Source organism: Canis lupus, chromosome 8, assembly GCF_048164855.1.
Source record: "Canis lupus baileyi chromosome 8, mCanLup2.hap1, whole genome shotgun sequence".
In the NCBI taxonomy this organism is placed as follows: domain Eukaryota; kingdom Metazoa; phylum Chordata; class Mammalia; order Carnivora; family Canidae; genus Canis; species Canis lupus.
In genome coordinates this window covers 56,462,211-56,474,831 of record NC_132845.1, presented here as the reverse complement: position 1 = coordinate 56,474,831, position 12,621 = coordinate 56,462,211, and the positions used below count along the sequence as shown (strand labels likewise).

The window sequence follows — 12,621 nt, the reverse complement described above, 5'->3', positions numbered from 1 at the left end:
CTTCAATACTTATGGCACATCAAAATTCCAGGCCTCTCCTCCCACACTCGATCTTTCCTTCTTTTTAGACTGAAAACTATGATCCAGAATCATGTCTGTTCTTTAATACCATTCTCACCTCAAGTGTATTTATTCTAGAAAGCTATCCTATTGACGCTTATAACACCATGATGCTCTGTACTTTATAATTATCAGAGCAGGGAAATTGTATATGAAAACTACTTTTCCTTAAGATATTAGCCAAGTTTTTAAAAACCAATCTATGTTATGAAGTCTCCTAAACTCAAGAAATCCCAGGTCGCCGCAATTACTTTTGTGTTGCAGAATTAACTTTTAATTGGCTTAAAATCACCCAGACTGCCAACTGGGAGCACACAAAAGGCCACCATTTAGGATTCACGAGTATTGAGCAAGCCCCAATTATTAACCATTCTTGGATACAGCCATGGAGTATTTCAAGAAGAAAAAAACAAAAAAACAGAAAACGTAACTTCCTTGGAAAGCTGTTCTTTCTTATGACATCATGTTTTCACATGGAAAACTGTAGGCAGATTTCTAGAAATAGGTTATTTGTTTAGAGCATTTAATCCCAAAAAATTGAAGTGAGGCCTGGGGATTCAGATAAACTCTTGGGGGAGAGTGTTGTTGCCAGGTGGCTTAGGCAGCCAACCTGTGGCAGCTCAACACCAGCCCGGGAGAAACCGAGGGATCCTGGTGTTGCTTGACTCTCTTCCTTAGCGTTACCATAGAAAACGTGACAAGGCTTTTAGCTTTGAAAGTAAAAGAATTTACATCTTGCTGTTTTTAAAGTAATAGATTTTAGCCAAGAGTGTTCTAATTGCAACATTTTATTAAATAATTTAGATGTATGACCTGCCATATTCAGTAAGAACTGAAATTGGAATATTTGATGGTAAGGAAAAGGCACCTGATTGGCCAAAGCATTTGTGCTACTTTATGATCATGTTTGTGCACTAACGCCTGTTACTAACCGGGCACCCTAACCCTGCCTGCTTGCGCCCCTACTAATACTGCATGTACTAAAGGAGCCTGGCGTCCTTCATGCTTGCTGTCAATCACTCTGAATATGAAGTGTGTTCACAGACGTGTGACAGGCGGCCACAGGGCTGGCCCAGTAACTTCTCTCACTTTTGTTCTTTTCTATACCGGGCAGGCTTGAGGTCTAGTAGCAAGAAGACATTGTAGACTCGGACATGCCCGAATCAGAATGGTCACTCCCCCTGTAACATGAGACGCAGCACAAGCTGGCTGATCCATAGAAGGGTGACATTTGTCAGAATTTCTGCTGAAGGGATTAAAGCAGATAAAATAAGAAAACCTCTTACAGTTCTTAATACACATGGGGTCCTGAGTAAATGGTAGCTATTCATGATGGTTCTTATCTTGGAAAAAAACAGATACTCAGAGTTACGTATTAGATTCATATGTCAATGCTTTAAAGATACATATGCGCAGACCCAGCCTTCTAGAACCCAGACACAGGAGGGCTGGGACCCTGGCATCCATATTTAGATTCTCATGTGCCACTTGGTTTTCCCAATATTGGTTCTTTCATGGCTTAAAGAGACAATGCTCAGGAGTAGAAGATATTTCTTAATATTTCATGGTATTTCCTGAGCCTGAGAATACCCACGAGCCATCCATCCTCTGTGCAGTGGTAACGCCATGTCACTCTCCGAGTCATCCTTGACCACTCGACACTCTGCTCTTATCACAGTGTTCTTTTTAAGAAACTAACCTCTTTTTGTATACTGAAAGAAACACATTTAAAAAAAATTAACTGGATATTAAAGGAGATTTGGAAACTAGAAATAATAAGAAGGCACTCTTCTACAGGTGAAGAAGTTCACTACTCATAATTCTATTTTTTTCTCCATTTTTTTTCCTGAAAGTCCAGGGTATGTGTGATCATAATTATTTTGCATATATAGATTTTGATCTTGCGTTTTTTTCTATTACCTTTACATCATATGCCCCTTCCCATGTTATGATAGAGTTTTTATAACTGTCTTTTCAAATGACTGCATAAAGATAAGCAGGCATATATTTGCTTGTAGCTGGACATTTCAGTGGCTTCTGCTTCTACTTACAGCTTATTTTTCATAACTATTAAACTAGTTTAATAACTAGTTTTTAATAACCAGATATCAAAATCATGTCAAGGTAAATATCCAATGAGACCTGAATAGAATCTCTCCTTTGACTAAAATAGTAAAAAAATGCTGAAAATTCTCTGGCAGACCAGAAGGGCTCCAACACCCTAGCGAGGAGCAGGAGTTAGTCATTCTTTCAGAGTCTAAGTTACAGATTGGTCAGGTGGGAATGTCCATTTGCCCTGTGGCTGTGCCAGAAAAGTGTAGTTTCAAGGATGTATTTGGGTCTGTTACCTATCAGAGTGGCCATCCAAATATCCTTGGACTGTTTGAAAGGCAGTCCTAGAGCACATATTTGAAGGACAACCTAGAGCATATATTCAAAATTGTTGAAATGACATATAAACCTTGTTAGGACCATACCCTAAATTACTGAGTGCCTGTTCTGTCTCCTGAGGGCCCACTTCCTTGATAACAGATACACAAAAAAGGAAGGACCCTGGATAGATTTGTCCAAGCCCCTGATTAGGGATACCATTCTGCCCGGAGGGGACACAGCATGCTGGGTTTTTGGTTTTTTAATATAATCTCAGTCATGTGACCTTAGCTCCAAGCTATATGCTCAAAGACCAGCCCTTCTTAGAATGCATATAATGAAAAATGATGCCTTATGTAAGTTTGCAGCCAAAAGGTTTCCTACGACGAACCAGAGTGTTTAAGACTCAAGTATTATATCCTCAGGTACTGTCTTCTCTATCCGGACCCTCACCCAAAGACGTACAAACTCCTGTGGGTTGGAGGGAAAGGGCTATCCCAATGAAAAACATGCAAACCGGGCAGCCCCGGTGGCGCAGCGGTTTGGCGCCGCCTGCAGCCTGGGGTGTGATCCTGGAGACCCAGGATCGAGTCCCACATCTGGCTCCCTGCATGGAGCCTGCTTCTCCCTCTGTCTGTGTCTCTGCCCCTCTCTCTGTGCCTATGGATAAATAAATAAAATCTTTAAAAAAAAAAAAAAAAACATGCAAACCAGTCTGGCTCTGATCCTCTGTGAGGAGCTGATTTTCTCAGAGTCCCCCTCTCTTACCTCTGTGGTGACACTCTGCTGCCTTGGGGTCATTTCCTGGGGGCCAGTGAGCTGACATGATGATGTGTGTGGGGCTCTTAGTAACCACATTTGGTTTGCAGGAGCTGCTCAGTAGGTGCCAGCCACTGTAGTGAAGAGTAGTCTCCTTCTGAAAGCTGGCTCTGTACACATGCTGATTCTTACTGCTTTTTGTGTGTGAACGGATTTGCTGTCTTCTTTTTATAAATGGTTCAGCCAGCCCGGCTGGCCCAGTCAGTGGAGCATGTGGCTCTTGATCTCAGAGTCATGAGTTGAAGCCCCATGTTGGGGGCTTTTAAATTTTTTTTAAAAAATAATGAAATCATAAATAAAAATAAAATCAGCTACCTTTAAAAAATTAAAAATAGGGGATCCCTGGGTGGCGCAGCGGTTTGGCGCCTGCCTTTGGCCCAGGGCGCGATCCTGGGGACCCGGGATCGAATCCCACGTCGGGCTCCCGGTGCATGGAGCCTGCTTCTCCCTCTGCCTGTGTCTCTGCCTCTCTCTCTCTCTGTGTGTGACTATCAAATAAAAATTAAAAAAATAAAAAATAAAAAAAAAAAATAAAAAATTAAAAATAAAAATAATTCATGTAAGGGGGGATAGGCTGGGAAGTACCTGCCAACCTCAGGCAAACCAGGGCAAGCGGGCAGCAGGCAGAAGCAGGGAATGTCCCTAATGCTCCCACCACACATTTTTTTTTCCTAAGTGTAGAACTTCTGTGTGTTCATCATAAATAGAGAATATCAGGAAAGTACAAATCCAGAAATTACTTATATGTGATGAAAGAAAGAAAGAAAGTTTGTCTTCTGGAAAGGATCTGTGGCTGATCGGTGTTGGTTTGCATGTAAATCCACATATTAACAAGTAGAAATCTAATCAGTACGTAGAGTGCTTTTGCATCACGCATCCCCCACCAGGCATGGCAGCTCCATAGTCTCTGGTAAACTCTTTGGGCTAAAAAGGGATGCTGACTGATTGCACCATCTGTCTTATTGGGTTAGGGTTTGAATTTGCAATGGATTTCTTGTACTAGTCTTGTCTTGGAGACATGACTACTCTACCTGAGGCTATAGGAGAAGAGAATTGGGAAGATGGTTGGGCTGGATGGCTCTTCATCATCTATCCATCCAACTGGCCAGCCACAAAATATATTGAGAATCAGCCAGTAAGAAGCCACTGTTCTAAGCACTGGAGATGCACTGAACAAGACAGACACAGTCCCTGCTCCCATGACTTCCTTTCTGCTGAGGTCAAGTCTGAGACCTTTGGATCCCTATTCTGTGCACACAGACCACCCTTGACTGCACCACTGGACAATGCCACAATGCAGCACAATTCAGTTGGTTTTACAATTATCGTAAGACCTGAATTGTCAAGTGCGTTGCGCACTTGAACTCTCTGACACCTTGGCACCTCCACAAAATCTAGAAGTTTCTCTTGAGTTGTGATGCATAGGAAACTTTGAGGGCTGGGTCAGCCAACGCAGGAGCCATTGTGAGAAAAGGGAGTAAATAGATTTCACAGCTCAGAACTGTAGGGTTGTACAGGAGCAGGAACCAGCCTCAAAGCAGTGACCCCCACCTCACCCCCGCGAAGTGCACCTGCATTTGCCACTGGCCAGTGTGGAGGAGCAGGTGAAAGAGAAGCACTGTCAAAAGTGGCTCCCAGTGAGGGCAGACATGACAGCTGTTAAGCATAACAGGAAAGCTTCCCAGCACACCCACTCTAGCCCAGCAATGTGGAAGTGCAGCAGATCTGAACATCTCCCTTCTCTCCTGTGCCAGCCTTAAAACCTCTAACTAGGCTCTCACAATTTGCTAGAACACAATCCTACTAGAGAAGCAAATGATTGTCTTTATTCGAGGCCATCTCCCCCATTGGACTGCCAGCTTCACTAAAGCTGTGTCTGGCTTGTTCACTCTTGTGCCCTCTCAGGTAGATGCTCAGTAAGTACTTAGTCACGAATGAATGCATCTGAGACTCCCTGGCCTCCCCAGGAGGCTGGCTGTGACAGGTGAAGATGTCTTTTGTGGGTTTAGGAGTGACGGACTGACAGCTTGAGGATTAACACTTGCCCTCTCTCTAAGGGAATTCCAGCCAACATAATAAGACATGAAAAAGGAACTGGAGTATAAGAAGGAGAAGAGAGAATCAGTATTTGGGGGAGGTTGGTGATCTACCTCGGTGATTGTCAGCCAGGAGTTGACATGGCACATTGGAGTGTCTGGAGACATCTTTGTCACACTGGGGGAGAGAGGGCTGTCTGCCACTGGCATCTCATGCATGAAGGCCAGGACGGCTTCCGCACATCCTGCACTGCACAGGACGGCCCCAGACGAGGTGGCTCTCTCCTGTGAGGCACACCTGTCCATGCAGCCCTGACCTGTGAGGAGGCTTTAGTTAGTGCATGAGAGGCTTGGTGAGAATGGGGTTTCCTCTCCTCGGTCAGAGCGAGCGCCCCCCACCCTCCCCGCAGGGCTGCATCTCTGAGGGCTGCCCTGGGGTCTGAGCAGCTTGACTCCACTTCCAGGGGCTGAGCGTGCCTGTAGTGAGTGAAGGTGTGTGTGCATGGGCTGACTCGGACTCTCCAGCTTCTCTCCTCGAGTGCCGTCAGGCAGCCCCATGGGTGTTCCCACACGTTGACAGCATGTCTCCTATTTTTGTCCAGACGCCAGTTCTAGACTTTCAGAGCCACTTCGCAGCACCTTTCCTGACATGCATTCAGACTCAGCAAGCAAAGACCTGCCCGGACGCATTCTGTTGGACATAGACAATGATACAGAAAGCACCGCCCTGTGAAGAAAGCCGCCTCACCCCCGCCCCGACCCCCTCCACCCTGGTGAGCGGAACCGGGGCAGGTGCACACTTCTCTCTGCAGACCAAACAGTGAAGAGCTTTCAGTGAAGGGAAAAGAAGGCCCGGCATGCAGGCCTTCGCCTCCCCACAGCCCGAGGAGAAGGTGGAGGCTGACACTTTAAGCTGAATGACCTGTGTCTTGAAGAAGTTGGCTTTCTTTACGTGGGAAAGAAATCATGCCAAAAAAAAAAAAAAAAAAAATTTAAAAAGAAAGAAAAAGAAAAAAGTACCTAGAATGGAAAGAGTATTATCGCTGAGACGTGTAGGAAGCTTTGCCACTGCCATCAAGGTGGGTGACACAAAAGGCAATCTGGAATGAAGAAGCAGCAGCGCGTGAACTGTCTATTTAATAAAATACATTCATTATGCAAATCTCCTACTTCCTGCTACTTGGACTCTCATTCTTATAGATTAGGAGGGAGGTTCCTCTCTTTCACAATTGCTGCAGAATCGTTTTGTATGAAGTATGGTCGTGCCTCCCCGACCCCCTCAAAACCATGAGCATCGATGGTGACTGCTGGATCCGTCACCTTAGCAAACTGGATGTGACTTGTGCCTTGTTGGATTGCCAGAATGTAGAAAGAAATGTACTGTTCTTTTTTTTTTTTTTAAACAATGTAATTGCTACTTGATAAGGACCGAACATTATTTTAGTTTCATGTTTAATTTGAATTAAATATATTCTGTGGTTTATATGAAAACTTTATAATTCTCAGAAGCAAAACTGTAGCTTGTGTGTATGTGTGTGCATGCATGTTGTCACTTAACCAAGTGGAATTTGGGTGAGACATCTGGGGGTCTGACTGTGATTCTAGAAGTCTGAGGGCATGGAGAGCAAGGTCACAATGGTGACACCAGCCACCAGGTGCCCCAGAAACCTCCTGGACTGTCCCCAGTGAATGTGATGTAGTCGGGCTCTTCCTTTGCACCTACCAGTCCTGACACCCTTTCTTGTCCACCTAGAGACACCGAGAACAGTCAACCCCACAGGGGTACAGAGACTGGGAGACTCCTGCCTTCCCAGGTTTGAAATACTCGGGAAGAGCGGATGGGGAGATGGCACAGGGTGAGTCCCCACAATCTGGATGGCTGTTGTGAGGACAGCCCCTTACGGTGGCCCAGATTTGGTTGGTCTTCCGTTGGGAACAGAGAGAGGGACACAACGCTGCCAGTGTTGGCTGCCCTGAGCCATTCCATTGGTAGAGTTTTTTGCCAGACACATCAGTGACCTGTGCCTTGCTTAGAAGACATCGGCCCCTTGTGCTCACTTCAGCAGCACATACATTAAAATTGGAACGATACAGAAGACACTGGCGCTCCTTTGCTGTGAATGAACAAGTTTAACTTGAAAAGGGCAATCATTTTTTCTCCTTGTAGCTCAAAGATCCCTGTGCCCACAAAGTGCTTCCTGCACGTACTAGTTACATTGAAAAATAGATACCCATAAGCCCATTTCCCCCCGTACCTTAAGTTTATTTTGGTTAAGGCTTACTCTCTCCTTCCACAGACCCCCTCCCCCTGCGCTGTAGAACAAGCCCCCTGCAGAAAGCAAGGGTCTCCGTGTCAATCACCCGTCAGCACTGGGCCCCTCCTCCAGGGAGCCCGATGCCCGATGCCCGCAGTGAGGCATCTCCGCGGCACCTTGGACCTGCTTCCTCCGCAGAGACACTGCTTGCCGAGGAGATGGGGTGGGCGCCAGGGGACCAGGAAGGTCCGGGCTGGATGTTCTCCCCAGAGTGGCACATGTGTTGTTTTCTTGCTGCCTCCGACATTCAACACAGACCCTCTTTATTTTAAGAATGTTTGTGTTCACTTTCCTTCCTGTGTAAACATCTTCCAACCCCAACAGCTCCAATCCAAAGAAAAATGATAACCATTTGATTGTGTGGGAGTGTCACAGGTCAACAAACCAAGACTACGACCCATCTTCTTGAGCGAGCGAGGCCTGGAGTGGGGCGTGGGGGCTCAGCGTGCTTTCGGAGCTGCCGCCACACTCCACGATGGAAGCATCTCCGGGGTCCCACAGAGACGTGATGATGCCCTGCTGGGACAGTCACCACCTTGCTGTCCCCTCCTCCTGGCACTAACACCATCAGAGAGAAGGCGAGATCTTATCATCTAAACTGACAGTAGCCATCCCTGCTCATCCAGGAACGTGCTGGTGTCTGGGAAGATGCTGCTGGTTATCTGCCCCTTCGGATGGTTTCCATTTCCTTCCCTCAGAATGCTTCCTCATAGAAAGTTCTAGCCCTCTGTGCTCAGGCCTTCTCTGCCAGCCCCCCAGCCCCCGATCCACCCACAGCAGCACCACAGTCAAGGCCCTGTTCCTCGCACCACACCTTGCGTTCAGGACCCATCCAGCCCATTCTCAATCCAGCACTCAGAGGCCACGGGGGTCATGATGGGTCCCTGACTGCCCAACCTCTCGGTCCTGCCCTGTGATTCCCCAGGAGCTCAGATGTGTTTGTACTAATTAAATCCCTGGGTTTGGTGGCCCTGGCTCCCTGGGGACTCCATGGATAGACCCTTGTCCCCCTCTTGAGACTCCAGCTCCCAGGACCCCCGAATCCAGTGAGCCCCACAGATGTTCGTATTTGAAGGTCTGAAGACAGACCCTCCCCTGCTTCTCTACCTGAGGTCCTTTCCCACGGGCGCCATGGCCACAGTGGTCTGTGACCATATTCCAGAGCCTTCACCCTCTTCTCACAGACCCTGTTCTTCCATCCCTTTATCCCAGGGCCCCAAGTGACATCTGGGACTCAGTGTAGAGTCTTGCATCACATGGGGTAGCAGCTCACCAACGGATGTTTCTAAACCAGTGGCCTCCACTTTCTAATATAGTGGTGGAGCTAAGGACAAGGAAAGGTCTAGCACAGCAACACCGCTGGTTCTGATGCAATCAAAGGCAGAAAGTGGAGTGATGTTGGGGCACCTCCCTCTGGAAGCCACTTCTCGGGAGGTCTCTGTAGCTCCCCTTCCCCCATCTACAATGCATCTGTGTTCTTGAGGCCATTCTGCACTTCCTGCCCTGATACCCTCACAATAAATTCCTTCTGTTTCTCTGTAGAAGCTTTCTTGGGTTTGTTTCTATTACTTGCAACCCAATGGTACCTATTTATTGCATTCCCTAAAAGGGGCTGTCCCCTTCTGCTAACTCAGGGACACAGCTGTACAGACCCCTGTGCCTCCACGCAAACCATCTTCTTCCCATACTCCCAGCCAACTCCACCTTGACATTAGCACATGTGCTGACGAGCCATACCTGGTGTGTCGGTTCTCTGTTGCTCCATGACAAATGGCCACAAAGTTGGAAACCTAAAACAACACACACTAGCTCGAGTTTCTGTGAGTCAGGAGTCCAGGCATAGCTCAGCTGGGGTCTCACAGGCTGCCGTCAAGGTGCTGGCCAGGGTCGAGGCCTCATCTGGAGGTTGGACTGACTGAGGAGGGATCCACACCTAAGCTTCCTCGAGTTGTTGTGGTTGTAGGACCGTAAGGCCTGAGGGCCTGCTTTTGCTGGCCATCAACACCCTCAGCTTCCAGAGGCTGCCTGCCGTTCCTTGGCATGTGGGCTTCCCCAATGTGGCCACTAGTTCATCAGGCTGGCGAAGACAGTCTCCAGGACAAGTCTACTGGTAACACAGTCTTACATGATGTGATATAACCACAGACTGATGACCCATCACCTCTGCCATGTTCTACTGGTTAGAAGACAGTTGGTCTGTCCACCATTGTGGGGAGGCAATTACACAGGGGCCTGAACCCCAGGAGGTGGGGGTCATGGAGGGTCATCTTAGGGTCTAAACAACACATCATAAAGCTTACTTATCACAAATGACACATGTGGGGCAATATTTGAACCAAATATTCTTTTGAAAGAAACAAAAAAAAAGTCAGCAAAGTTCTGTTTGTGCCCTATCTACTTGGATCTGAACAGAGTATTTATGCACATCAATAAATTCTATCTGAATGACCAAAAAAACCCACAAAATTCGCCTGTCATATCATGGTAGAAACTCAACATTTGTGTTTTTACACAAGGACCCTTAGAATTGAAGTCGGGTCTTAGAAATAATTGCTATGTGTCCTCCAGGTGAATGTTGAGGGCTTACTCTTCATGCGCTGGCCCAGACCCTGGGGAACCAACCTAGCCGCACAAGCATGGCCTTGGCTCTCAGGGCGGAACCCGGGACACAGAGCCAGGATGCAGCGAGGGAGGAGCTGTGGGGGGCACCAGAGGCGGGCCTGAGTGACGGGGAGGTGGAGATCAGCAGCTTGTGCAGAGGCAGTGAGATGAAAGCCTGCAGGAACCAGACCCAGAGGGGCCCGCAGCAGAAGGCAAGGAGTGAGGCTGGGAGGTGAGGGGGAGCTGAAGCCTGAAGGGCCTCCTCTGGGGCAGTGGGGAGACAGTGAGGAAGCAGGAGGGAGATAGTCCCCATGGATTGTAACTTAGATCTGTGCCCCTAAGGGATGTCTGGGTGGCTCAGCAGTTGAGTGTCTGCCTTTGGCTCAGATCATGATCTAGGGTCCCGGGATCGAGTCCTACATCGGGCTCCCTGCATGGAGCCTGCTTCTTCCTCTGCCTGTGTCTCTGCCTCTCTCTGTGTGTCTCTCATGAATAAATAAATACAATCTATTTTTTAAAAAAATCTGTCCGGCTGTGACAGCAGGAAATGAACTAGATTGGGGCAGAACTAGCAGCAGGAGACACCAAGAGAAGAGCTGATGCTGGCCAGGATTAAGGGGGAAGTGGCAGGAAGGGGGTCCAATGGACAGATGAACACATCCTTAGGGAGGTAGGAGCAGCCTGATAGGCTGACTGACTGGGGGCCTCTCCCAAAGGCAAGCGCCGATCCTAAGGGCAGCCCTAGAGACCACTCACTGTCTGTGGTCAAGGGGGGCAAGCACTGAGGTTGCCCCGGTGACTGGATGAGCCATTTGGTCAACTGCATGAGCTCCAACCCTAGGGAACTGAATCCATGCAGGATTAGTGGGTATTCCTTCATCCTGGCTCCTGGGCAGGGGTTGGGCAGCCAGATCAGGGCAGGGGTGTGGCTGGGGGACATGAGGCAAGGAGCCACATGATCTCTGTGTTTGGGAGGTCGTGCATTCTTTCATTCACCAGGCACTGTGCTAGGTGTCAGTGTGAGGGACACATTCTGCCCTTGTGGAATTGTCAGTCCAGTTGGAGAGACGGTTAATCATCAGTAATAAAGTGTGATACCTGTTGTGAAGGCAAAGTGTCCTAATGGGCCTGAGTGGGATGATCCCAGAAGGCTTCCTGGAGGAGGTGGTGGTTTTTTTTGTTTGTTTTTTATGATAGTCACACACAGAGAGAGAGAGAGAGAGAGAGAGAGAGAGAGGCAGAGACACAGGCAGAGGGAGAAGCAGGCTCCATGCACTGGGAGCCCGACGTGGGATTCGATCCCGAGTCTTCAGGATCGCGCCCTGGGCCAAAGGCAGGTGCCAAACCGCTGCGCCACCCAGGGATCCCGGAGGTGGTGTTTAAACAGAGACCAGAATAGGGCAGCCCTGGTGGTGCAGCGGTTTGGCGCCACCTGCAGCCTGGGGTGTGATCCTGGAAACCCGGGATCGAGTCCTGCATCGGGCTCCCTGCATGGAGCCTGCTTCTCCCTCTGCCTGTGTCTCTGCCTCTCTCTCTCTCTGTGTCTATGAATAGATGAATAAAATCTTTAAAACAAACAAACAAACAAACAAACAAAAAAAACAGAGACCAGAATAGGAGTTGGCCCAAAGAGGAAGGAGGGATCCAGATGCCTGGGTGGCTCAGTGGTTGAGCATCTGCCTTTGGCTCAGGTCGTGATCCCAGAGTCCTGGGATTGAGTCCTGCGTCAGGATCCCTGCACAGATCCTGCTTCTCCCTCTGCCTATGTCTCTGCCTCTCTCTCTGTGTGTGTCTCACATGAATAAATAAATAAAACCTTAAAAAAAAATAAAAGAGGAAGAAGGGATCTTTAGGCAGAGAGAAGGCAGATACACTTGTAACCATACTTCTGGGGCACCCAGCTGGGCCCGGAGGCGGGAAAGCATGAAAGCCTTAACCTACAAGAGGAGAGTGATCGGAGTCCAAGCCAGAGGCCCGGCCATCAGGGGCAAGTCCCATCAGGGAATGTAGACTTCATCCCGGGAGCTTGGGGAAGTGGCTGAAGGATTCTAAGCAGAAGAGTGACCCGGTCAGGTTAGCTCGCTCTGCCTGTGGCTGGACGATGAGCAGGACTGGAGCCAGGAAGGCCAGTCGGGAGGCTGCGGCGGGCCCTGGGGAAGAGACGGCCGTGGCCTGCACGTCCTGGAGACATGCACTTCTGACCCCCCAGCGGCGGCAGAGGTCCTCGGGGCTCGGGGCTCGGGCTCGGGGCTCGGCCAAGGGCAGCACGGGGGAGGAGCCCAGACCCAGCAGAGCCTGCCGCCTCCCCTCCCGGCCCTCGGCCCTTGGAGCAAGACGCTGAGCTGGGGGCCAGTTACTGAGGGTCTGGGGAGTAGCCAAGTTAGCAAACGGCTCCCCAGAGAGGCTGGGGTGCACCCTCA

General features: G+C 48.8%; 1 protein-coding gene across 10 annotated transcripts in view; it reads left to right on the top strand.

Annotated features, from left to right (window-relative positions):
• The window catches only part of ARHGAP17 (Rho GTPase activating protein 17), a 95,053-nt gene extending 88,277 nt beyond the window's left edge, over positions 1–6,776 (top strand). For 5 of the 10 annotated variants that reach the window (XM_072836238.1, XM_072836240.1, XM_072836234.1 and 2 more), the window contains one exon: positions 5,888–6,776. In XM_072836238.1, the coding sequence (XP_072692339.1) occupies positions 5,888–6,018 (131 nt within the window). In that variant the 3' untranslated portion in view covers positions 6,019–6,776. Of the gene's footprint in view, positions 1–864; positions 914–1,174; positions 3,584–5,887 lie in introns of those variants that run through there. The other 5 variants (XR_012035626.1, XR_012035625.1, XM_072836242.1 and 2 more) reach the window with 2 other exon arrangements.
• Positions 6,777–12,621: the final 5,845 nt, after the last annotated feature.